Below are 25,121 nucleotides of genomic sequence, written 5' to 3'. Positions count from 1 at the left end.
GTTCATGAGCGGACGTTACCGGATCGCGACTTTGCATTAAACTTCTCAAATCCACAACTGCGAACCTTCAATACGAATCCTCCGACGTTCGTTCCGGAAAGCTGCCTTGGATTTTTAGGCGCTGTGAGCCCACAGTATAATCAACATGATAGTACAAGTGGCCAAGTCTCTCGCCGGAWATCTTTACATGTTCAAGTGGATCAAGAGCCACCTTCCCGCCATGATCAAGTGTCCTGACAAGGATTAATCAACCATTTTGACTTATACAACAGCGAGGTCACTTCGACAAGTTCGTGGATTTCGACATCAAGCAACCTGGCGAGGGGTTTCCGTCTTCTCCATCATATCTGCGGATCTACTACCGCGTGAAGCGACCCTCTACGCAGATCTATACTGCGGACAGCTGCCAAAGCGGTTCCCGTTCCACGTATGGAGCACATCGCTACATTGGCMGCCACAAAAATCTTGTCCATGGCGAGATACTCGGGACTGCGATCATACACACTATCACGGCTTCGGACTTGCGAAGCCCTAGGTACTGCTGATCCGACCGTCGCTCGAATTTTAAGGTTGGACGTCTTGAAGCAGCCGTGCGACTACCATACCTAAGGAGATGCATGCACCACCTAGCTCAAGGAGATGGATCTCTCCAAACAGCAAAAATAGTATCCGCCGGTTCACGATGGGGCATGGCATTGGGGAAGGCAGAGGGATGTATGTGGAGAGGTATCCGGAAGAGTCCATTGAAGATAATGTCGAGGACCGTGGTCGTAACGTTGTATAGAAGCATGAAGTTGATTGAGCGGAATACAGCAACGACGAACAAGAAACAGATGAAGATGTGGATCAATCCGAGATCTTGTATGAGGAAACTGAGTGCGAGGCAAATGAAGATTAAGATGGAGGCCGAGACGAGGAGAACATATGGCCTGGGAGTTTGAGCTGTCTACACGCCTGGGTTGATAGGGGAGGAATGCAGGGTCTCATGGACAGCATAAGGTAGACCTTCTTAGAGCAAGCCGCGATCGTTTCATCAATGCGATAGGTGCCCATTCGAGGGCATGCAGGGCAAGAACTCCACTGAGATTTCCATACGAAGCAGCCCGTCTTCATTGCGAGCTCGCCAAGTTCTAGAGCTTGCCTTCGATTCCATTGGCGTAAACCAATGAGATCAACTTCTCGATCGATAGACGCGTACAGTCCTTCCCGAAAAGAAGTGAAACCTCCCTCAAACGTAGCGATCTACAATCGCCAATCCTGTAATGCAAAGGTGCCAGTCGCGGTAGGAATCATGAAAGGCATTAGCGCCTGATGGAAGCTCGCTCTTCGTACTGTACGAGTCGGCCCMGTACCATACGAGACACGACGAGATCTTCATCCACGGCGGATCACCAGCGGATCACATGCTGATGCAGCCGCGTAGCCAGTTCAGCGCGTGCGATACGCATGATTTCTTGCAGATCAGGTCCCAATACGGCGGAATACGGCCTTATCGACCGTCTCAAACGCCTTGGCTCCCTTGAATTTCCGCCGGACTTTCTCGGGACCTGATATCCACACAATCACACACGAGTGGGCGCTGTGTGCGGACTTTATCTGACATGTGCATCCAAGAACGAGATGACGAAATTGAGCTTCGCGTGAACCTTGATTTTGCACGACATATACACAACACGAGACCCATGCGTGCTCGTGCACCGATTACATTTGGATGGAATGCAGCAGGCAGACGACATGGACTTGTATTGCGACAACCAGGAGGGTGACAAGTTCACCCACAACTACTTCACAGCTACCTGAGCCCGCACGGCTTAATGTCACCGCATACTTTATACTGGCAACGACGATGAGCATTGCATAAAGTAATGCAAGCCGGCTGAAACACTCCTTCCATGCAACGGTGGGCGAGCAATGGAATGGATGAAGACGCCCTGCTCCTCCTGCCACAATCTGATGCCATACGAGGTCATCTTCGAATACCACAACCCTTCCACTTCCACGCAAGATGAGCGACAGTGAAGACTTCACGGCGCCCACAAGTTGGTGGTTCGCATCCACGGCATGTCCCTTACTAGCGGCCACCTTCGGACCTGTTGCCAGCGCCTTCAGCATTTGTGCCTTGGTCTATCACTGGCGAGAGTATATCCCACCTGGCACTTTAGAGGCATCCGGCCGCAAGGTTCTCGATCCCAGCTGGCTTCTTGCTTTGAATGCTCTTTCTCTGGTCTGCGCGCTGGTTGGCAATGTAGCGCTGCTACTCAACATGACCAGAAGGCTCAAGTTCTCTACGGCGCAGCCCAYCACCATTTCGGGCTTCTTCCTTGCAGGAGTACTTTTGATAGCAGACATGGCTGCGTTGACCTCTCTCCCTGCTCACTACGACACAGCCACTTCCCCAAAGGTTCCAGGTGCAAGATTCACACTGACCGGAGCTTTCTACTTCGCAATCTTTGCGGCCACATTGTACATCATTATTGGTCTGCTAATGTGTCTTACTGTACACGGAGCTCACAAGCGRTACTATCCAAAAGACTTCAATCTTACGCCCGCCCAGAGAACGTTAATGATTCAGACCATGGGCTTCGTTACTTATTTACTGCTCGGTGCATTGGCACTCAGCAAAWTTGAGGGCTGGAGATACCTTGATGCAGTCTACTGGGCCGATATGACTTTGCTCACCATTGGCTTGGGCGACTACTCGCCTCACACCACAGTTGGACGAGGTTTGATTATCCCATTTGCCATTGGTGGTGTGCTCATGGTTGGTCTCGTCATTGGAAGCATTCGATCCCTTGCACTGGAGCACGGGAAAGAAAAAATGGTTGCGAGAATCATCGAGAATAGGCGGGAGTCCGCTATCCATAGTGTGGACGGCCGGAAACAGACCATCAAGATTTCATGGTTTGCGCGGGCCGACTTTAGCACCGACCCATCGCTGTCTCCGGCACAGAGAAGAGAGGAAGAATTCAAAGTCATGCGTCAAGTACAGAAAAGCGCAGAAACGGAGCGCGGCTATGTTGCATTGGCAACATCKCTTGCCTTTGCACTCCTGCTTTGGTTCGCCGGAGCGGCGATTTTTATGGTTGCCGAGGAAAGACAGGGCTGGACTTATTACCAATCTGTTTACTTCACCTTCACTGCGCTGCTGACCATTGGCTACGGCGACTTCACGCCCGAATCGAACGCGGGAAAAGCTTTCTTCGTGCTTTGGTCGTTGCTCGCCATTCCGTCATTGACCATCCTGATCTCGGACATGGGCGACACGATCGTGAAATGGTTCTCCGATATTGCTACCTGGATCGGCTCTGTGACCGTTCTTCCTGATCCAGGCGGCGCCAAAATCACAGCGAAGGCCTTCCTGCAGCGATTCGATGAGAAGTGTGAGCAGATCCTCTCCAAATACACTCCGTTCGGTCGGAAGGTGGGCACGAAGCATTTACACCGGATGGACGCACGCGAGCACGAGGAGCTGATGCTCAGATCGCTTGCGGACATGTTGGAGGCGCACGTCGAACAGGACGAATACGACGAGGCCATGAATGCAGAGTTCAAAGGCGAAGTTCTTGAGGTACGTCTCAACGCCGTAAAGCTGTCACTCGCGGGAGCATGCTACTTCGGCCTCCGCACCTGGACCTTTGATTCATTACCTCTCACGATCCATGGCCTCTGCTTGGGCGTACTGACACACAGGGGATCAGCACAGTCGCTCATGGGGCAGCTGAGACCGTATACTGATCATTGATACACGAGCAGCGCGACATACACTTTTACAACTATGTCCTGTCCAGGGAGCACCACAAAGTTCAGAAAGACATTTTCGCCTCGCCTGCCAAGCAGTACTCATGGAACGAGTGGGAGTACTTTCTCAAGTTGATGGGCAGTGAAGAAGACCAACGAGACGTTCCGGGCACAGAGGATGTCGAAGGTTTTGTTCCCGGGCCTTTGCAACCTGGAGCAAGCTTCCGCGAGCGATCGACGACCGACGACATGATAACCGCAGAGGATGAGGGAAAAGATGGTGCTGTGGATCGCAAAACCGAGCTCYGTACACACCACGCTCGGCATGGTGAAGAGAGCAAGCATAAGCTAAAGCTACGTCGTCGTCCAACAGATGACCCTCTGTCGGAGTGGTCATGGCTTTCTGAGCAGAGCCCATTGATGAGCAGCAAGACTGAAAGCGAATGGATCGCTGGTCGTCTCTCTGCCGCTCTGGTTCGGGAGATGAACAGGCAGCGCAAAGGACATAAGCGCCGGCCCCCTGTGAGTATGGTACACCTTACCCACTCCAAAAAACTGTCTGAAAAGAGGGAGGAAACACAGCAAAAGTAGAAGACGTTTCGTTCATTGAAAACTGAATCTATGGAACAGGAAGCTATCAAATTGAAATTCCGCTGTCCTGCCTCGCTGCTATTGGCTTCTCTGGAAGCGCTGGCTGTGATGCATTGCTCGGGAAACGTTCTGACAGGTTTGTGTTTTGGGCAACATTCTTTCCATGAAGCAGGTCCGGCCCACTGAGGATGAAGCTCGCCCACTTCCACAAGCTGGGTTGTACCGCAATAACGACCACTATCCAGAAAAAAAGCTCGGCCGAAGAAACAAATGAGAGTGCACCACCTGGGTACGGCTTTTTCAAAATATGAACCAAATCCACCCATCCCTTCATGAAACGCTCGGAGGGTCGAGCTTCTGGATCCATGACAAAGGCAAGCAGGAAGCGAGTGTAAAGGCCAATGTGGACACCGCCAACACTTCCGATGCCTTCTTGCCATGTGCAGTTGGTCGCGCATACCGTGGCATTCTCTGTAGGGAAAGTTTGCAGATACCAGTTCGGTGGCTGGTACTTGCTGCTCGACTTGGTTTGTGGCAGAAATTGCAATGATGGGCGAGAATAACCAGTGGCCAGGATGCAAATATCACCCTTCTCGGTTGTGGCCTCGCCGTTCAGTTCTCCTGCCTTTGGACTGCCCTTTCTTCTTGTGAATTCGATTCCGTGTTCTGAAAATCCGCGGACATCCCCTCGGACCCAGCTTGCTCTACCCTGACGCATCAATTGAAAGATACGGCTGTTGACGATGGGGGTGCCCGAGAAAAGAGTGTATGGTCCACTGCTTGGAGGGGCCATCTCCCAGAACTCTCTGTAAAAGAAGAATCGAATCATGAATCCCAAGATCCAAGCCAGGATACCAAATCGGTCACCAACAGTCCCGGCTAAGCATGCATTCAACCTTGGCTCTCGGGGAATAAACCATCTCTCAGACTGTTCGATCGTTAGCGACATCTTACAATTTGGGAGACCGGGGAAACCTACCCTTGCCAAGACCTTTGCTGAAGCAGCCCCGTTGTCGCAAGAAAACTCCAATGCTTCTACTGCGCTGGCACCGCCTCCGATGATGACGACGTTCTTGCCCTTGACTGCTTCTGGGTCCAGCTCGGAGGAATGTATTACGCGACCCTTGAAGTTGTCTTGTCCAGCRATCTTGGGTGCGTAGACTTCACCACAGGTGCCCACCGCGGCGACGACGCCATCGAAGTAGCCGTAGGAAGGATCGTTCACCACCCACTTGCCATCATCTTCTTGCCGCGTCGACTCCACTGGGCAGTGGAAGGTGGTTCGTGATGCAAGATTGTACCGGTCCCACAATTGATGTACTTGTCCAAGGATTTCTTGTCGGTTGGGGTAATCCGAATCCCACTGTACGGCTGGATGGAATCGGTAGAACTGTGAGTGTATTTGGAGCCGGCTGGTTGTGTTGACTTTGGTCCAGATTCCTCCAACGCTGGACTCGTTGCCTGACTCGAAGATGTGGCAGTCCAATCCAGCATCTAGGATATGGCATGCAGTTGAGATCCCCGTGATACCGGCTCCGACTATGGCAATCCTTGGACGGCCACCTGCGCTCTGTGCTTTGCCATTCTCACTCAGGTCGATGAGTGATCCATACGAGGACTTGCGTTCGATCCCGAAGCCATCAAAGCTGTACATCTTCAAGGTGCTGGTGTGGAAGGTTGAGGTGTGAGTGTGGAAGATGAACGTTTGTAATGCCGGTAGGGCGAGGTCAACCTAATACATCCATCTTCATTCCGGAGCATTCAAGGCTGAAAGAAGATTGCCGAGCTGCCACCTACGTCTCGATGGGTCTACGTGCATGGTGCACGCCATCGCTTGGACTGGTTCTGGCATCTGAACAAAGCCAAAGGAAGCCAAAGGAAGCCACCGACACCAACTGGAGGCGCTACGGGCACAGGGACTTCTTCGACAACTAAGCTAGCCACGTCGATCTTCCCTGTCTCAGAAGGTCATTTCCGGAGGCAGGACGATCTTGGCGGATGCTTGTTGGTGCTGCCTCTGCTTAGACCGCGATAGAGGCACTCATCATCAATGCCGCGGCCAAAGTCGATGTTTGCCGATCGGCAACACATGGCCGATGCCCGTGCGTTCGCAACTGCAATACCCCTGCCTGTGCCCTTCTTGTTGCTGGTACCGTTACYAGATCTCCGGCGGCGTGAAGATCTTCAGGACAATTTCACTCGTTCAGACCATGGTCYAAGACCGACCTTCTACAACCCCGCGCTCACAGATCAGCGGTCTGGGCGATATGCAAGGCTATCACATGTGTCGACGCAGCAGATCATCGTAGCAAACCTGACACGACGGCACAAATGCCACCCGAGTGATTGAGAAGTGTCTCATGCAATAGACTGGGCCATTCTGGCCCACAACCATGCAACTGTCACTACCTAGTAGAGTCCCAACGGGCCAACGACCGGTTGATAGATCATTGGTCACATTTCCTGCCAACCTTATTCAGGCGATAGGGAAGCGGTGCAAGTAAAACCGTTGGACCTTGGGAACGGTTAGTTAAGGTTCATCGTAACCTAATTGCCTACGCTTGGGCCAGTCCTGCATCGAGAGGTGGGCCCACAGGGTCCAGATCTTCCTGCATCGCAAGGCTCTGTCAACTCGAAGTATGCAGTCACTTGCACATCGCGCCTCAACATGCTGCAGTTCGGTGGGTGGAAGAATCATTGGCCCAAATCATAAGCTGAGGTCTCAGCAGCTGCTTGCACAAGCGGCAAGCCACCCACGCTCATTCTTGGTTCCTGGGGATCGACCGGTATGTGCCGTAAGGCCACCGACGATGCAGCATGATCACAAACTGAAAAGGACAACGCTCGAAAAGCCACTTCGCCGATCATCCGTCGACAGGCCGTAACCTTGAGCTCGACGTCCGCTTGAGGAAATTTCGCAGTCCTATCATAGAGTTTATGTTTAAAATAATGGTTGGCTGATCGTCATGGCCCGAGGCAAGATCTTCATCTGACCCCAGACTGTATCGTTCCCAAGACAAGCACGGTCTTCTCTCTTCGATCTACATTTGCGTTTATTCGACAGATACCCAGCATTGTCAGAAAAGCCTGAACAGCAAAGGTTTCCCAGTCAGCATGGCGGTCAAAATTCAAGAAGAATTGAAGATCTCCGTCCACCAGCGTCGAGATAATGCAGGCGAAGAGAAGAGGAACAAGGCATTGAAGAAAGCCATCGCCTTTGCCAAATACCCTCTCCTGGTGAACGTCATCTATTTCGGTTGGAGATGGTTCAACGTTCTGAGCAACATTCGCGTCTCAAGCGGCGCGGAATCTGCTGCATGGATTGCATTTCTTTTGGTTGAAGGTACCTTTGCAGGTGAGATTGGACCMTGTCATATTGATACTACATGTCCATGGCTGACTGTATGTACAGTGAGCGCTCTACTGAATGCTCTTCTGGTCTCTGGATTGGGCAAGAAATGGACCCCGCAGAAGCATCTACGAATTCAAGGCAGTGATGTGCCATGCGTTGATGTATTCCTTCCATGCTACGGTGAAAGCCTTCAAATCATCTCGGATACGGTCAATGCCGCGATTAAGCAAGACTACCCTGCAGACAAGTTCCGCGTTGTCATTCTGGACGATGGTGGATCGAGTRCTGTGCGCGACCTCATCGCGGAGATCAAGAAGAAGAACCCATCTGTCAGTACAAAGAAAACATGCTCCGAGAGCAGTCATATTGTTACCGCTTCTCAACAGTTGCTGATTGATCTACTGTTTCCAGATCCAGCTCCATTATGGTGCTCGAGGCGCCGCAGTGAAGATCCACTCGAAGGCTGCCAACATTTGCTTCGGCTTGGACCTGGTGAAGGAACTTCCAGGAGGTGCAGCACCGTACGTCGAGTCACCATGCAACACTTTCACTGTCGATGAATGCTGACATTTGCTCCAATTCTTAGATACTTCGGAGTCCTCGATATTGATATGATTCTTGGTCCAGAATGGCTCCGCGCTACCGTACCTTTCCTCGAAGAAGACGACGGCGTTGCACTGGCAGGCTCTCCTCAAAAGTTTTACAACCTGCCTCACGGCTTCTGTCTTGCTCCTCGTTTCCTACTGGAAAGCGATGTGCTGCAGCGATTGTTCGATAGCTCTGGCAAGGCAGTGTGTCAAGGCACAGGATACCTGGGTCGCGTATCCGCTTTCGACTCCATTGGTGGATTCCCAACAATGGTCAAACAAGAGGACAGCTTCATCGTCAGCATCATCCTGGGAGCACACGGCTGGAGATGTCGCATTCTCGAAGAGGAGCATCAACATGGATTGAACGCTCTGAGCTACACTGACATGGGTAAGCTGACGTTTACATTCTACACAAGACGATTTTGGCTGACAGCTCCTAGCCAAGCTCCAAACGAAATGGATGACAGGAATCATGCACGCATACTCTTTGTTCACTCACCCAGTGATGTCCGACAAGCCTGTTGGCAAGAGGGTGGCTGGTCTCATTCCCGTCCTTCACTTGACCATCTTCAGGTTGTTCTTGATTGTCTCGCTCCCCACGATCATCCTGCTATCACGAAGCTCTTCCGTGGTCCCAAACAACAACTCTGGCAACTTTTTTATCACCTTGGTTCTGGCTTTCCTGGCCCACTCCACCGTCTATGTCCAGTCCTGGATCCTTTCCGATGCTGCTGAGGGTAAAATCGGGCTTGACGATGGAACCCGGCTTTGGAACCTCCCCTATCAGTTGAAAGGTATCCTCTGGCTCGCACAGCACTCCATATTCGGCGAGAACAAAATGAAGAGCTTCTTGACCACTGGAGCCGACTGTGAACTCAGCCGCAAACTTGCAAGCTCTGGCTTCTTCGGACGACTTACTCGCACGGTTGTGTTCGACGGCGCTTGGATGCATATGGCGTATCTCTCCGTCCTCAGCTACGTCCTCTATTTGACGATCTCGGAGACATCAAACGCAAGTCTGCTTATTGCTTCCGTGGCGTATCCACCATTCACCAAGATTCTGATTGACTGCCTGTACAACTCCGTCACACCAGTCATTTACTGCTTGTCAACCGACCCGAATCTGATCACAAGAGAATCACGACTGGAGAGGGATGAGAAGACTGGTGTTGCGAGACCACTTCTGTCGGCGATTACGCCACCACAGTCTACTTTCTGGGGAACTTTGGGTATCTCGGGTACAACATGGCTGTACTTTGCCGTCGCACCTGCGTGGGCAGCGTTGAGTTGAAGGAGATTTGGCTCCTTGTACGTCATGTAGAAAACATATAGTAGCACATTTACGAATCACGCGTTTCCAACAACTTCAAATCACAAATTCCAACTTCGAATCGCACTTTTCCAACTTTGCATTTCTTCAATCGTCATATTTCTTCGCTCGTCATATCGATCGATGATGCTGGCGAGAGTTCGGAAGGAGGCGAAATCGGCCGTGATGAGACTCTTAACGGACAATTGTATTCCACTACCAAGTTTGCGGTACCTGAGTACGGCAATACGACGTCAATCTCAACCAGAGAACCCGGCATTAACTCTTCAACGTTCATCGATTTTGCCGTCGAGAATATTCTTTCTTCCCAACGATGGGAAGACCCGATGGGACCGGGTCTTGATGTGGTTCCAAGGTTGAGGTGGAACACATGTCTTCAAACGACTTTAAGTTTTTTAGGGTTAGTGTTTTGGTTGGAACATTGTCTTATGGTAACCGCGACTACATGACACTACTTCATGCATGCCGAACTCCAGCTTTTCGAGACTCGGCAGGAGTTGTTCTGGAGAAATAGAAAATATTTTTTGTTCGGTAATAGCGGTACATTGATTTTTCCGAGGAGAATGGTGGAGCAGGTGTTTTGTAGGCAGGATATCTTTTTATGCTAGCATACTTGAGAACTTAACAAGTCAAGTGACATATGATGGCTCTCGACGACAGGTACAATAATATCAAGAGCGAAGACMTCTTTGTTCAGTGGAACAAATTACACAGTTGCCTACAACACAAGTACTAGGACTCCAATCAAACACAAGACATGCGAATACCATACACGAAGCGTACCTATCAAAGACTACTCAAATACACCACATCACAACCGAGACTTCCCAACAACGATGCCCCTAATAAGTTCATCATGCGCCGGGTTACAAGCCGTCCGATACTCAGCATACTCCCTAAACTTCGGATCMGCAGCCATTTTCTTCAACGTCTCAGTTTCCGCATACACGACAATTTCAAACCCACCATCCTTGGTCTTGGGGAACATGATGAGATATCCATCCGCAAAAGACGTCTCCACTGGTCGCTTTCTCGCCAGTTCAATTCCACGACCCCAAGCGACTTTGTAGAGTGGATTGTGCGTGACGTTGCTGAACTCGACATCTGTGCCGAAATCTCGGTCCATGTTGGCTTGGACGGTGGTGATGGGTTCGTTTTTGAGATGGGCTTCGATGGAACCCCATTGCTCTCGGATGCGCTCTTCTGTCCACCAGGATACACTTTTCGCAATTCGATCGGCTATGACGTCTGTGCTCAAAGTTCTCAATTCGGATGCAGTGGCCTTGGCTCGTCCGTAGACTAGAGCATTACCGCAGTGGTTGGGATGTAAAACCTTGACGCGTCCTCGAGTCTGAGCGACGGTGAAGTTGCGGGTCAGCGTGTCGGGACTGAGTCCTCGGGCACGAGTGAAAACTCCCCAAAGCCAGGTTGAGAAGCATAGATGCACGGAAAGTTTCTGCCCTGGTTTCTGCGAGGCAGCTCGCAGCTGCGCCTGTTTCTCAGGAGACAGATACCAGACCGATGTGGTCAACTTTGCGAATCGTGCGAAGAATGCAGCCATTGCTTCCTCGGAATGTGCGACCATTGGAGGTGCTTTACGCCAATCCTTCCATTCGAGGAGTGGTCGTGCATTCTTGGATCCCCACATCACCGACTTGTCCAATGCGGCTGGAGGGAGGAGTCCGGAGGGCTTGGAGGCATTGCCGTCGAGAGCTCGCGAGAGATGATGGGCGAAGATGAGTTCCAGATCGCCAATTGATGATCCATCCAGAATCAAGTGGTTCATGGTAATCACAATGAGAAGACCACCTTTGAAGAAGTTGGCCTGGATTCCAAAATTGAAGGTCCCGACGCCAGACATTGGGGCCTTTGTTACGGAGACCTCACCGCGTGGGAAGTAGTAAGATGGCCAGTGTTGGGCTTCCAGTTCGCTGGCGTCCAGATGTGGCATCCAGTTCAATCGGACCAGAACTTTGTCATTGTCCTCAATGACACACTTGATGGTTTTGCACGTCTCATCTTCGTAAACGACACGACCGGCGAGCGCGGGGATTTCAGATACCGTGCCAGCCGTAGCTTTCTTGAAGGCTTCGATGAAGCGTGCCTCGTCGAATTCGGGAGTCGTTTTAAAACACAACAGATCCGGGATCAAAGTGTTGATACCAATCTGATCTGCGGCAGGAAAGAAGATAGTCTGTGCTGGAATGGGCGTTGATGGCAACACCCAGAAGTCCTGAGCCTGTGCTGGTTTCGCTGCAATCGGCGAGCTTGTTGCTGAGGACATTTTGGCGATGCGTGTTTTTTTTGATCGGCGCCTCGGTATGAGAAGCTAACGAGAAAGAAGTGCTAGGAATGGTGTGTGGAAAGATTTTCACAGGTCCATTTTCAACAAACCTCCCCTTTCATCATAGATCGAGTAGTGGCCTGAGGCTGCTCTGGATCGTGATACCTTACTTATGAATAGCCCTCGGTAACTTTGCCCTCACGATTGGGACGATCATCGCTAGTAGCGACCGCACTTCGCGTATCCGGATTTTGGAAATGTGATGCTGATCATTCTCCTGCTTTGGGATCAAAGATGGTTTAAGATCAGCCGTTGCCAGAGTCAAAATTTCAGCAGAGCCCTTCTTCTAGACCACAATCCCATACGTTGAGTGAGACTGGGCTGGCTGGTTGGATCGATGCGAGTATTCATTCTCATAGTTTCTACCGCGGTTGTGAAAAGTTGATGTTCAAAGTACCATGTATACGATCTCCTTCGCATGCATCGGGTTGCAATTGCCCCTCTAGGAGAGAGTCCATAGCCTGCAGTGGCTGCGGCAGATCTGCAACTTCAGCTCACCTGCCGTAAGCCCTCCCGAKGTGGAGATAAGTCGTGATTAGCGCCCGCCGCTAGATGAAATGATCGACGGATCGACAGTCGTCACATACATATGCCAAGACGTGAGGCTTAAGGAGACTTTCCTGCAGACTTGAGGAGGTTGTTTTACACATTCGATTTGAGGGGTATAAGATGATATTCCCCGCAATCTGACCTCGGACAACAACTCCAGACGACGAGGATCACTTTTAGGCGACATGCACCCCACTCGTTAGATGCATGTGACCAGTTCAAAGCGAATGCCATCCTTTGAAGGCCACACGCCCGCCGATCGAGATACTCCAGCCCAGTCTACGAGAAGTGACCAATGAACGTGATGAGAAAACGTGATAAGCAGGCAGAGAGACGAGATGCAATGCGATTTTAACATCACCCTATTTCGTGGGCAAGCCATTCAGGCCTGCATGTCGGCATCCGACATGAACAGCAGCGAAGTTTCTCCCTCAAACGTCCATGGAGTTCGAAGGGACCTCGTCAAAGACAATCTCGACTTCTTCCTCGTCAATTTCGCTCCCATCTCCAGAAGCGACGCCTCCAGCTTCCATGTCCACCGCAGCAGGTTGACGAACATCGATTGGAGTGTCATCGATTGATATGAGCTGCTGCTGATCGCTGGTAGCTTCAACGCCAACAGCGGTGTCATCCTTCGTCTCAAAGTCTCCAATAGAGGGGCTGCCACAAGCCGGGTACTCGCCATAGTCCATCGTGACATCTGCTCGAGACTCCAGTGCATGTTCAACGTCAATCGCGGCGAGCYGGCCCTCGGCTGTCGTAGTTCCTCCATCCGATGGCACACCAACATCGTTCTCAGGCAGGCCTGGTACGTTTTCGGCGACTTTGCTGTCGGTTTTGAGCTGTAGATCAGCGTCGAATGGGTCTCCCGCTGTGAAGGTCACCTCCACCGCGTTTTCCTGACACATCTGCTTCGCGGATTTCTGCACAACTCCCTTCTCCATGGAAGAGAGCAGGCTGAAAGTCAAAGAAAGATCTCCGCCAGCTGGAAGTTGTCCGCCACCGCTCGACGAACCCTCAATCCCAGCTTTCTCAACAACACTCGTCACTCGACGTTTGTTGTGATGTAGGTTCATCACGTCTCCTGCATGCAATATTCTACCCTCTGGCATCGAAACCTCCGCCATCGCCTCTTTCAGCGGCTCCAGCTCCCCGTACAATTCAGCCATGGCCTGAAACTTGGCCAGCTTCTTGTCAGTTGGGAGGGTTGGCCTCGCTTTTGCAGTCTGGTACGCCAGCGACATGTTACCGTTGCGTCCCTTGGCAATACTGGCAAGATCTCTGGCGAATATCCATGGGAAAGACATGAATGGCACGTTGTCGAAGCTCAAGACACGACGCGGCTCTTCACGTCCACCCCTCTCAACCATCTGCTTCGACTCTGCGACTGCATCTCCGACTTCATTCGCGGTGACAGTGTACATGGCGACAATGAAAGGCTTCATCTTTTCCCAATCGCGCTCTTTCGAAGTGGTGCCTGCCTTCTCATAGCATTGCTCCATGAATTGCGATCGCAGACTTGATGAGACTTCGTCAATCGTTTCTGCGAACTTGAAGTCGTTGATCTCTGAGTTGTGTTCCTGGACGAAGGTGGTGAAGACTTCAAACTCGTTCTTGATTCCGTACTGCGCCATGATGCGACGCATGGATTCGTCGTAGAGATCCTTGACTTCCTTTGCATCCTCGAGATTCTGCTGCGAAGGTACGCATGCGCTTAGAATTCTCTGGTCAAAAGGCAGCTCCCAGGCGGGCTTGAAGTTGTCGAGCTTCACAGCATTGTAGAGCTGACCTATCACTCTTCTTGAGAAGTAGCTTGCACCTCTGGGTTCGGACCAGTGTGGTCTCCTCGACGGTCGCAGTCTGCGAGGGAACTTTGCAGGCATTCCAGTCTTGGGATAGTCAACCGCTTGGGAGTGAAGCCCTGCAAGCTCGATGCAATTCTCATTCTGAACGCCATCCTGCATCATGTCTGCCCAGCATTTGTGGGCAACTGCAATTTGACCGAGCTTATCATTCTTGATGTGATTCACGAAGAAAGACGCCATGTCCTTGACGGAGACAGGACCCTCCCTTGGTGGCGGCTTGGCGGTTGAGAAGTCCATAGCTGGTAGATTCCACTTCGACTCGTGAGGAATGAGTTCCGGGTCCCAAGAAACGATGTACTCATCTCCATCCAGATCACCGCCAGAGCACATATTGGCCAGGTCGCGGTCACCTGTTTGAGGCAGTACCACACAGTCTTTGAGATGATGCAGCGCTGGGACATTGACCGCGCGAACAACTCGAACGTCGCCTGGATGCAGTGTCGGACTGCGGGTGAGTATGCATATCGCTTCGATGACCGTATACCCACCCTTCGCTTCCGGGTCGGGGACTTGGATAAAGACCTCTGGGAGTGGTGGAGACCCATCTGCTGACTTGTCATTGAAYTTATCCAGCTTCTCGTCCTTTGAAAGTTCGAATCCGAAGTTGAGAGGCTTCGGAATGCTGATATCGGCCGGCTCGCGGTTGCTACTCGCCCGCTTATCGTCAAAGGTATTCAAGGTTTCCAAGCCCTTGGCTTTCCTCTCCCGATCGAATGCTTTCCCGCCATCGTCGAAGTATCCTTTTAGCGTACCAGTCTCGTCTGTGACGCCGAAGACGTACGCTCCCTGTTCGACCAGTATCCGCTGCTTCAGCTTGAGATATTTCAGGGCCCATGACCGCCAGAGGTGTAACCAAGAGATGATGAACGGCTCCTGGGTCTCCATGAAGCCGTCGCCGATAGCTTGGGATAACGAAAGCGTCATCTGACTGTAATCAATGTTCTTTTCAAGCAATCTGCGCGCCATTGCCTCATCTGTCATTGCCTTTTCCATGTCGGCCAACATGATCCTCAGCTTATTCATGAAGACACCATCGGAAATACCCAGCGCTGATAGTACCAGGATGAGTTGTACGTTGAGGTTGGCTGATGTGAATTTCGACACTTTGGCGACCTCCAGGCCATAGTAGGCCGCCGGAAACTTTTCCTGACTGGGCCTGATTTGAACTGACATACCCTTGACATCTGGATCAACGGCTAGAACACCCTTGCATCCTGCCATTCGAAATTGGAAAACCGAAGGACGATAGTCAAGCTTGTAGTGACCAGCRATCATGTCCGCTRGTAGTGTGGATATCTTACCGACACCATCCGTGAACTCGTATCCATTGCGTACCACATCATCGATGCGTTGAACATTGACCTTGTGTGGAATACCGCGGGTCGTCGTAAAGCATAGCCCAAGGCGGGAGATGTACTTTGCAACGTTGTTGAACCTGGTAAAGTCTCCCATCCAGTCACGAATCCTGGCCGCGCTCAATGTGTCGGTCGATGCGAAGAAGTACGCGCCGTGCTCGCGGAACTGTGAGCTGCCAAATGCAAGAAACTCATAATGGCGGCCTCCAACGATTATGCCGTTCGTCATGACTCGGAATACTCGCGAGAAGATCTCGTCCATGACACGATGATCTTGAGAGTGCAGTCCACCCTTGTGTCTCTCGTCGTTGAACTTCACCCGGAGGAAGCGGTCTTCATATTGTGCAAAGTTACGCACAACACGGTTCGATGTCTCCAGCACAGGCGTAGAAAAGTAGACAGTCGTTGGTGTGACAGTTGCCGAGGGAATCTTGGCGCAATAGCCAGGCCTCTGCTTCTCGACCACAGACACTTGGTTGTGCAAGAGAAAGATATCCTCGGGGTCGTACATGCGCTCTTTGCGGTCCGCCACCTTTTCGAGAATTTTGACCGCGCGTACCGGGTCCAGTGCGGCCAGTCTCGACAGAAATCCAACATGCATATTGCACTCGTGTATAACTCCCCGCGAAATGCATACCTCCAGTTGGTAATGCACAGAGAATGTCAGGTGAATAGTGTCTGTCATTTGCAGTAGATCGGCAAGGAATGAAGTGGGTTTCGAAGGGTCTAACACTTTTTGCAAGGAGTCTGCCCAGCGCCAGGAGGTGTCCAGATCGCTGTGGACATATTCGAGATCCTTTTCAAGATCGGCGCGTATATTGTGGTCAGCAAGTCCCTGGCAAAAGTGCTTGAAGAAGTCTGAAGATGCCACGGAAGGGCTGAATCTCATCCGGTATGTGAGCCATCTCCCAGTATCCAGAATGCAAGTCGTCTTCCGCAACTGGACAGGGCCTTTGCGACCCGCTGGATCCGCGTCAATGTCGGTCTGGCGGTACCAAGCATTGTACTCGTTCCACTCGTCGTTCTTCACAGCCCCATCGGTGTCATTCAGATCTCCATGCGTCTCCTTGATGTTCGAAGCTTTCCGGTGCACCTCTGGTGGGTGAAGGATTGTGATAACGACAGACACGTACTTGTCGGTCCCGTGCACGAGGATCATCTTATGCATCTGCGCAATGTCAAGCTCGATCATGAACTTCCGAGTGACGGGAGGGCAGTCTCCAATAGCAGGCATCCCGATGTCGAAGTTTAGGAGCACGCGCTTCTTCTTCAGGTCCAAGCTGAGGCTGGCGTTCTCGTCGGTAGGCCCGCTGATGGAGCTCATAATGTTCATGAGATGCTCATTCTTCATGGTGCCAAAGTCGATGCTGACGAGAGGGAGCATGATCTGCTCCGGGTAGGTGTTTGCTCCATCCGGACTTGTGTACATTGGTGTTGGCTTGTTCCTCTCCCAGGCCTGCCATTTGAAGTGTCGTTGGTTGCCTTCGATGTCAAGGTATGCGCCAGAGTTTCGGGATCCGACCCAAGAGATATCTTTTGGAGCGGGCCGAAACACCACAAATGCCTTGCCAGGAGTCCTATCAATGCGGATGTAGTTGATGTTTCCGTATTGCTCGAAAAGTTGGTAAACCATCCACGTAGTGTAGCAACGCGGTAAGTCAGCCACATTGATTGCAAGCTCAAATGGGTTCCGAGGAGATCGCGACGAGACTCGTCGGATAGATTGCGGAGTACGAGGGGAGATGATGTTGCCGTACCGCCGAGGAGTTGGAGAGCCCGCTGCTCGGCCGGTAGGCGTGAGCGCGCGACTGGTGCTGCGAGTTGGAGACCGCGGAAGCATCGGCGGCGTCATCTTCTTGACATGTGGCGGCATGGCAATGCTTCGATCTAGAGGAGTCACAGTACGCTCGAGAGAAGGCATACTGCCTTGGGTATCGGCAGTTTCCTGCGGCGGAGGTAGGAGCAAGTGGAATGTAGACATTCTCTGCCCACGACCTCTGCTTGAGCCTCTGGTGTTGGAACCTCCACGCCGAGAGCGCCTTGGCTTTCGGCCTGCAACTGATGCAAAGTTGTTTCGCAGAGAACCGGGCCGCGCTGGTGAAGATGACGAGGTGCTCGGTGCTGCAATGGACGGATGGTTAGAGGCTGAATGTGTGCTGGCGATGTCTCAGGTAGCCAAGAAGAGTGAGCAAGGGGAAGATGAAGAGGTGGTGGCATGTATGCACATGGGTGGCATCCGATTTGGGGGTTTGCACGTGGCAAGTGAGGTGAACAACGTACCTGTATCTCTTTCACGATCCAACTCCCTCATCGAATCCATGTCGGGGGTTGTCGACTCCAGCCAGTGCTCAACCTTGTCAGCTGTGCGCTCGTTGACGAGTGATCTGTCCATGTTGCAGAGTGGTAGATACCAGGCATCCAACGCGGTGTTTGTCCAATTGCACGCTTTGAGGTGATCTCGACGCCGGTACCCGCGACTTGTTTGCCTCGGACGTGCACGAGTACAGCACCTCGAATGTGACTGTAATTTTGCAGAGATTGACACAAAGAAGACGACACGTTCATAAGGAAAAGCGAGGGATAGCATTGCCCGGGGTACTTACCTATCAAGCTTCGGACTCGACTCGTCACGTAACTGAGCGCCTTCGACAGCAGCGACTTCAACAAACAGGAAGTGTGCCATCAGTATTTCATTCTTGACCCCCGTCACATAGGACCACTCCAAGCTCTGCAGCAAAACGCAGGACTTGTCTCCTCCATACCTTCAACACCGGATGCTGTACCGCCACGTCCGCAAAGGTAACGTCCAGCTCCTCGACATCATCCTGTCCCGGGACATCGTACTTCCAGATTCCATCGGGACCAAAGTGTGCCTCGCCCAGCAGCTTCTCCAACACCAACTCTGCCTTTGCCTGCTCATGCATTTCCCGCGCGCGTTTCACCGCCTCATCGTTGTCCGCCTTTCCACGTGCCAATGCCTGATAGACAGCTTCCAACACCCCCAAGCACCAACCAGCCCGCATGCCAATCTCTCCGCCCAAGGAGAAGCCCTCGTCGAATCCCGCTTGAACATGTTYTTCCTTGCTCACAGCAATGCCTTCGCGGTACCCATTGGTTACGTGAATTCTGCGGAGACGCGGAACGTCGGAGTGCTCCGTGTTACCGCGCTCCCCGCCGTTGCTGCTGTCTCGTTGGTCATGATTTATGGACGGTGAGAGCGTTGGCGATGATGGCGCGGAGCCAAAGACATCGTCAAGCGGATCTTGTCTGGTTTGATGACCATCTTGCGCGTCTTCTTCGTGCTCCCGTGGGCTGTTCATAAAGACTGTTGCGTCATGCTGCACAAAGGGCGGAAGGTCGCGAAGCATTGTCGGGCCATTGTTAGGTGTGGTTCGAGCAGATGAAGATGCGTCGAAGGTTTGTCCCTTGCTTGGTCGGCTTTTTGGCGGGCATTTGTATTAGGGTTTTCGAAGATAGGCTTGGCTTCAACTTTCTGGTCCAAACTTCCAAAGATCTGTCTCTGTCAAGACAAATAAGACATCAGACACAGGTGCAAGCTGTAGTACACACGCACTCATCTCCCGAATCAATATGGTCACCAACTTTCCGCTAACCCTCGGCATTGTGCATGCAGCACCTCACACAGCTCTACACGAGGAGAAGTCCCTCACACCTCGATCTCTATCTACCATCTCGTAGCGGCAAGTCTCCCATTTTGACCTGTCCTGCCATATATAACCTGGCAAGGTACCGTACAGGGTAGTTAACGAGGACGGGATCTTCCTGGCAATTCCTTGGTATCAGATGTTCACCTGTCAGCAGCCCGGTTCTTTGACTTCGCCAGCGGGAAGTACTGCCCGATATTGCCTGATCTACCCACCAAAGGCCTCACCTTTAGAGGCTTCCTCGCAAAACCGAAAGCGACTTCACTTGAAGGAACCGACCAACCAACCATCCACTTTCCCTCCCCGATCACATCCCACCCATCCCGCTCATGGGATCCATGCCCGTCATGGTCATATGCTTAACATGCATCCAAACTCCCCCAATCAAATGATATTCACAAATCGACACATTCCTCTGCGCAACCCCTTCATGCCGTCCCGTCGTCTCGACATTCGCAAACACCTCCGCTTTACCCAACTCCAAATCAACAGTCGTCGTGAAATCCAGCGCTCGGACTTTGAATTCGGGAAACAGCGCACAAGCCCTTTTGAGAGCATCCACGAATCCCTGACATGAGACGGGAGTATCGGATAATGCTGCACTGGTTTGTGCTTCAAAGTAATCCGCTTTGTTGACGAACAAAACTGACTCCGGGCCAAAGGTTCGGGAATTGACTGCGGCGATGTCGTTGAATGTCGTTTGCTCCAATTTGGAGGCTACGACTCTTGGCGAGTCGGAAGCTATTGCCGTCACGCGTTTGGGCGGGTCGTAGATGCTTGCATCGTTGCTTTCTGGGGGAGAAAGATAGCCACACATGCCAAGTCTTGGGGGTAATTTTCTTTTATGTGGGAGGTGGTATTCCAGTGCATGTCATTGTGAGTCGGTGTCGAGCTGCACATCCCATGTTCATCACTTGCCAGGTTAGATGGATTTCTGTACTGACCACGTAACAATTGGCCGTGGAAGCATGTCGGTAGAAGAGCTGAAGATGGTCGATGACAGATAGCTCCCCACTAGCTCACTCGGTCAATCTGGCTATGCATGGTCGGCTAAACTATTTTCAGCGCATAAACATACAACATTCACTTGCTTAACTTTTTACGGTGACAAGGATGTCCTAGTACTGACTTAATAAGCAGACATAACTTAGTGGAGCATGAGTCTCGCAGACTATAAGATTGAATGGCGGTATAATCGTTCTCTAACACAAATAATGTATAAGTACCAAGAAAGTCTGTATGTACAAAGACCATTTCACCCAACAACCATCCTCAAGATCATCCTCCACCCAATCAAGGCAGAATCCAAGAAGTAACCGACTTCCCAGGCACATTCCCACTCCAAACCTTGCCACTTCCAAAAGTAGTCGTAACATAATGCTCATCATCCAACGAATTCCAAATAACAACAGTCTTCGTCCCATCCGGGTTCCTACTCGCCACACTTTGAATCCCCTTTCCATTATCATTACCATCAGTATAAGTATAACTTCCACTCCCGTTAAGAATCGTAGCATCCTGAGGAATGTACTTGCTGAACTGAGCCATGACATAATAGTCATTCGTCAAAGTATATCCATTGCTATTCGCCGTGACGAGTCCGCGACAGTTCTGGCAAGCGTCGCCGTCGAGGTGAGGTCCGAAAGAATCATCTGTGCCGAGCGTCCATGCAATAGCACCAGAGGCCCAATTTTGAAGCGGTCCCATGGTGAAAGTTGCGACTTGATCCCAGCGTAAATCGGCGGTGGTGTAGCATTCTGTCATGTATTGCTGACGAAAGGTCAGTTATTTGGATTGAACAACATCGAGTAGAATAATGTACCTTTTTGTTGGGAAACTTTTCATGGAACTCGCTGAGCACATTCCAATCTGGCGTTGGGGCATAGCAATGCCAAGCAGTAGCGTCCACGAAATCTCCGGCAACATTCATCACTGTCTCCGGATAGTCCGGTCTGTCTGTACTACATGTCAGCAGTTGTCGGAGTCTGAGAAAAGTTCATTCAGATGCGAACCTGTGTTGTGATCGTACGCCCACACGGGGATACTAGTGTTTGCATTCCGCAGTGCAGGCCCAACAAATTCATTGATGAGGTTTGCTGATTCCTCGGCAAACACATACCTGTATGCAGCATCGAGTCAGTTGACCATTCATCCCTGACAAAAGTCAAGTTGCATGACTTACATAGTGGGGAAGTTGCTTTTGCTGTTCAGGGGCTCGTTCTGAATGGTGATTGCATTTACAGTTGCACCCGCATCGTTGAATGCTTGAATGTACTTGACAAAGTAGTCTGCAAACGACTGGGATAGGCCAGGATAGCCGCTACCCTTGGAGCCGTCGTTGAGGTTGGTTCCATCGTCGAGGTTGTTTCCTTGTGTTCCCAGGAGTTTCCGGCTGCGTTTCATCCATGCGGGTGGTGACCAAGGGGAACCCAGCAGGTGCATGTTCGAATTGAGAGACTTCATGGTACTGATCAACGAGACCATGGCATTGCCTCTATCTCCAAGGTTGAAGCCGCGGAGCGATGGATCGGCTTGATTGTTGTTGTCATCGTATGTGTACGCTGGGGCCCCAGAAAGATCAGAAGAAGCAATGGTGTGGCGTAGCAGGTTGAAATGCTTCATCTCTTCCAGCAGAGAGTTCAGTGAATCGCTCGAAAGTGAGCCGAAGCTTGTTACTGTTGCATCTGTAACGCAGCCGCCGAATCCAGTAACAACCTGCTTGTCTCCCGCACCAGTATCATCGATGCTCAAGTCCCATGTGCGTATTGATACGGAAGTATCCTTGCCAATCTTTGGAGCATCAATCTTGGAGTTCTTGTACGCCAAATCATGGTTCGTAGAGTATGCTTGAGCACCGTCGTCTCGGGCGCCCAATGGCAAAGCATAGGCCAGATGTGTCGAACCTGCGAGAGCAAGAAGGATATGAGAAAGCATGGCTGTGGAACGAGGACTAGGTACTGTCTACAAAAGCAGATGTACTGACCAAGGCCACACAGTATAACTATATACATGGCAGTCATCTTGCGTAGATTCATGAGCCCTCAGTAGGCTTCTGTCGATGGGTCTCAGCGCCGCCGATGCAGCACGCCTTACCTCCGCGTTACATCAATACTTCGCCAGACAGCGTTGACTGCTGCAGGTGGTAGCCGCATGTACGCCTCCTACTGGCTGAAAGTGCCAGTAGGATACGTATGCGGCGTCCCATGATCACATCCGGACTTTCTAGTGCCAACAGCGGGCCCCCTTCGTACTGCTCGTCGACTGCGGATCTGTGAGTTGTACCCAAATCGAGATGACAAAGAGGAATGCCTTACGAATTGCGATATATCGCAAGATGACCAAGTGGGGGCTATGGAGAACTGCCCAAACTCTACTGGAGTCACAATGGCAAAATCCAAGCTTAGGTGCCTGTTGGTAAAGAAGCAACACTCGCAAACAAGCATAGATCCGCAATTCTGCCAAGGCAGTAGACAGAAGATGAATTCGAGTCTTTCAATGACATGGTCATGGCCTGCCTCCACAACACAGATCGAGCCGATTATCAGGTGAAAGACTTCCGATTCCTACCGGTGTAGAGGTCGTGTGACTGTTTGAAAGACTTGATGGRGAAGCCTTGATCGTCGCTGCAAGAAGAAGAGCCAACACGTGGATATCGCCAAGCTTGCAGTGGCATGCCGGTCTGCCTGCATGTGACATATCTCGCCATGGTCGATCTTGCTGTGGAGAATCTCGACGAGCGAGGCCTGAAAATTGATCGTATGCAGTGTAGATAGCATTGTCTCAGTGTCGACTTGGAATAGATCCTGAGTCCGTTCCGTCAAAGGGAATAAGGCGCCCCGCGAGATATCGAGTTGAAGTTGGGGTTGTTCAAATAAATTTTTCTCGACGATCATATTCAGGAAGGGAAGGTGGGCAGGTGCTCCAAGCGACGCGTGAGGTTAACGTGGACGGGCAATTCGCGAGAGTTCCAGCCACCTCCGACCGCTCGACCGAGTGCTACATTACCATATCTGGACAAAGCCGCGGCCTCCACCTCATGCTCTTTTAGGCGTCCAAGAATAAGCAAGCCAGCCATCATCGTCATCTCGAATACATGTACAACCCAAGCATCGTGTTAAGCAGCCGCTTTTCCAGCTTCAAGGAGCCGCCGACTATGCGGCAGACGCGAGAATAGATCGGGAGGATCAATAACCAACCCGAAGGATTCTCGTGATCAAGCTCAAGGAGAATATTATAGACCATATCGTTGCGTTTCGCAACGGCCTGCAAATTCCAGGCGGGAGCGACTGGTGGGTGAGCGCGTGAATCATGAACCGAGATGCTTGCAAGCTCCCTCCCCCTTTCCACTGTCATTACCAGCTTGCTCAACAAGGACATCTTCAAACCCGCCGCAGAATCATCACATGTCGTCGTCTAGATGTGGGCAACAAACTTCGTATCCCAGTGAACTGGAAGAACTGCCGTTAGCTTTAGACACCGTCGTGCCAATCACGATCTGGGAACTACCAAAACAGCCAACGCCACTGACGATGCCTTGCCAACTTTACCATCCCAAGATCTTGGTCAAGGCCCGATGAAATTGAAGGTTACTCGGTTGTCGGCACTCCTTGCAGTGACTCGACGACAAAGCTCGCGAAGATATACATAGCTAGCTATAAGCAGAAAATCAACCAGCTTGCAGAAAGGAATATCTTGTTTAATAGCGTCTTGTTATACATGCTTTCCTCGTTGCAGAAGGTGAAACATCTTGGACCGCCCTAGGCATGCAGCAGTCTTCAATATATGCTCGGGAACGACGCAACTCACCGACCATCCGACTATCTCGCGGTGAAAATCGATGTGCTTTCTCAACGTTCATGTTGAGTCGAAGTCGCCCGGAAGTCCCTTAACAAGGACTCAAAAGCATCGCCATCATCGAGCAATCCCCAAGAAAAGGAAACCTCCAATCTTAACCCACCATCAAAAAATAAAAAATCTCTCCGCCCACAGACATCGAATCTGTACATATCTGCCCTCTAAACCTTCCGAAAACGACTCCTCWGCGCCACAACCCCCGTAATCTGCCCAACAGAATTATCCCCCAAAATCTCAAAAGTCTGCATCTCAGCACCCATCTCCAAATCCAACCACGTACGAAGTTCAATTCCCATGAGAGAATCCACACCTACAGTATGCAGGGGACTAGTACTTTCCAATTTCAACTGTGCCAAACCGAGGACTGTACCCAGTTTAATCTCTAGTGCCGAGTGGATAATCTCCATAGCTTCTTCAATCGAGCTGGTCTGCTCTAAGAGAGATTTGTTGACTGCATTGTTGTTCTTTGGAGATAGAGTCTGCTGGAGATTCTTCTCAATTTGGCCGACAGGTGTGATATTATAAAAATGTCCAAATTGAGGCCGAGACATGGAAATTGGTAAATCCACTCCTTGAGATATCATTCTCGCAGGCAATTCCAATCCGATAATAGCTTGACTATCCTTTTCCTTCGAAATCTCTCGTCGTGGATCACAGAAATAATCCATCAGGGCTCGGAAATCCTTTTGAGTGAGATCCATCCAATGGCCAATCTTGCGAAGTTTCTCGAGCATACCCTCTGTTTCAGCCACGTAGCCATCTTCAATCATCATTCCTAGATCGAGGGCTGTAGCTCGAGGCTGTGTACCGCTTGTAGCGAGTTGTCGGGCCAGGGCATCCATGTATGCGTTTGCTGCGGCGTAGTTTGCTTGAGAGCGAGAGCCTTGA

General features: G+C 51.2%; 8 protein-coding genes; 2 read left to right on the top strand and 6 right to left on the bottom strand.

Annotated features, from left to right (window-relative positions):
• Positions 1-2,005: 2,005 nt before the first annotated feature.
• On the top strand, positions 2,006-4,329 carry RCC_00692 (related to potassium channel; the record flags this gene model as incomplete). XM_023765855.1 has 2 exons in its annotated part: positions 2,006-3,568; positions 3,754-4,329. The coding sequence occupies 2 exons, from the start codon at positions 2,006-2,008 to the stop codon at positions 4,327-4,329; spliced, it is 2,139 nt and encodes a 712-aa protein (XP_023621623.1).
• Positions 4,330-4,375: 46 nt separating this feature from the next.
• RCC_00691 (related to ACB 4-hydroxyacetophenone monooxygenase) lies at positions 4,376-5,983 on the bottom strand (the record flags this gene model as incomplete). XM_023765854.1 has 2 exons in its annotated part: positions 4,376-5,257; positions 5,309-5,983. The coding sequence occupies 2 exons, from the start codon at positions 5,981-5,983 to the stop codon at positions 4,376-4,378; spliced, it is 1,557 nt and encodes a 518-aa protein (XP_023621622.1).
• Positions 5,984-7,443: 1,460 nt separating this feature from the next.
• On the top strand, positions 7,444-9,562 carry RCC_00690 (uncharacterized protein; the record flags this gene model as incomplete). XM_023765853.1 has 5 exons in its annotated part: positions 7,444-7,684; positions 7,742-8,010; positions 8,093-8,202; positions 8,268-8,659; positions 8,712-9,562. 5 exons carry the CDS (start codon positions 7,444-7,446, stop codon positions 9,560-9,562), a joined length of 1,863 nt encoding a protein of 620 aa, XP_023621621.1.
• Positions 9,563-10,412: 850 nt separating this feature from the next.
• Positions 10,413-11,885, bottom strand: RCC_00689 (uncharacterized protein; the record flags this gene model as incomplete). Its single annotated transcript, XM_023765852.1, has 1 exon — positions 10,413-11,885. The coding sequence occupies one exon, from the start codon at positions 11,883-11,885 to the stop codon at positions 10,413-10,415; it is 1,473 nt and encodes a 490-aa protein (XP_023621620.1).
• A 1,040-nt stretch (positions 11,886-12,925) lies between these two features.
• On the bottom strand, positions 12,926-18,106 carry RCC_00688 (uncharacterized protein; the record flags this gene model as incomplete). XM_023765851.1 has 2 exons in its annotated part: positions 12,926-17,835; positions 17,995-18,106. 2 exons carry the CDS (start codon positions 18,104-18,106, stop codon positions 12,926-12,928), a joined length of 5,022 nt encoding a protein of 1,673 aa, XP_023621619.1.
• Positions 18,107-18,404: 298 nt separating this feature from the next.
• Positions 18,405-19,082, bottom strand: RCC_00687 (uncharacterized protein; the record flags this gene model as incomplete). Its single annotated transcript, XM_023765850.1, has 1 exon — positions 18,405-19,082. One exon carries the CDS (start codon positions 19,080-19,082, stop codon positions 18,405-18,407), a length of 678 nt encoding a protein of 225 aa, XP_023621618.1.
• A 604-nt stretch (positions 19,083-19,686) lies between these two features.
• On the bottom strand, positions 19,687-20,196 carry RCC_12063 (uncharacterized protein; the record flags this gene model as incomplete). Its single annotated transcript, XM_023765849.1, has 1 exon — positions 19,687-20,196. One exon carries the CDS (start codon positions 20,194-20,196, stop codon positions 19,687-19,689), a length of 510 nt encoding a protein of 169 aa, XP_023621617.1.
• A 476-nt stretch (positions 20,197-20,672) lies between these two features.
• Positions 20,673-22,313, bottom strand: RCC_12062 (related to Endo-1,6-beta-D-glucanase BGN16.3; the record flags this gene model as incomplete). XM_023765848.1 has 4 exons in its annotated part: positions 20,673-21,149; positions 21,202-21,335; positions 21,392-21,498; positions 21,562-22,313. 4 exons carry the CDS (start codon positions 22,311-22,313, stop codon positions 20,673-20,675), a joined length of 1,470 nt encoding a protein of 489 aa, XP_023621616.1.
• Positions 22,314-25,121: the final 2,808 nt, after the last annotated feature.

The sequence above is a fragment of the Ramularia collo-cygni genome, assembly GCF_900074925.1.
Source record: "Ramularia collo-cygni strain URUG2 genome assembly, contig: RCC_scaffold01, whole genome shotgun sequence".
In the NCBI taxonomy this organism is placed as follows: domain Eukaryota; kingdom Fungi; phylum Ascomycota; class Dothideomycetes; order Mycosphaerellales; family Mycosphaerellaceae; genus Ramularia; species Ramularia collo-cygni.
The sequence above is the reverse complement of the archived record's forward strand: the minus strand, read 5'-3'. Positions and strand labels throughout refer to the sequence as shown.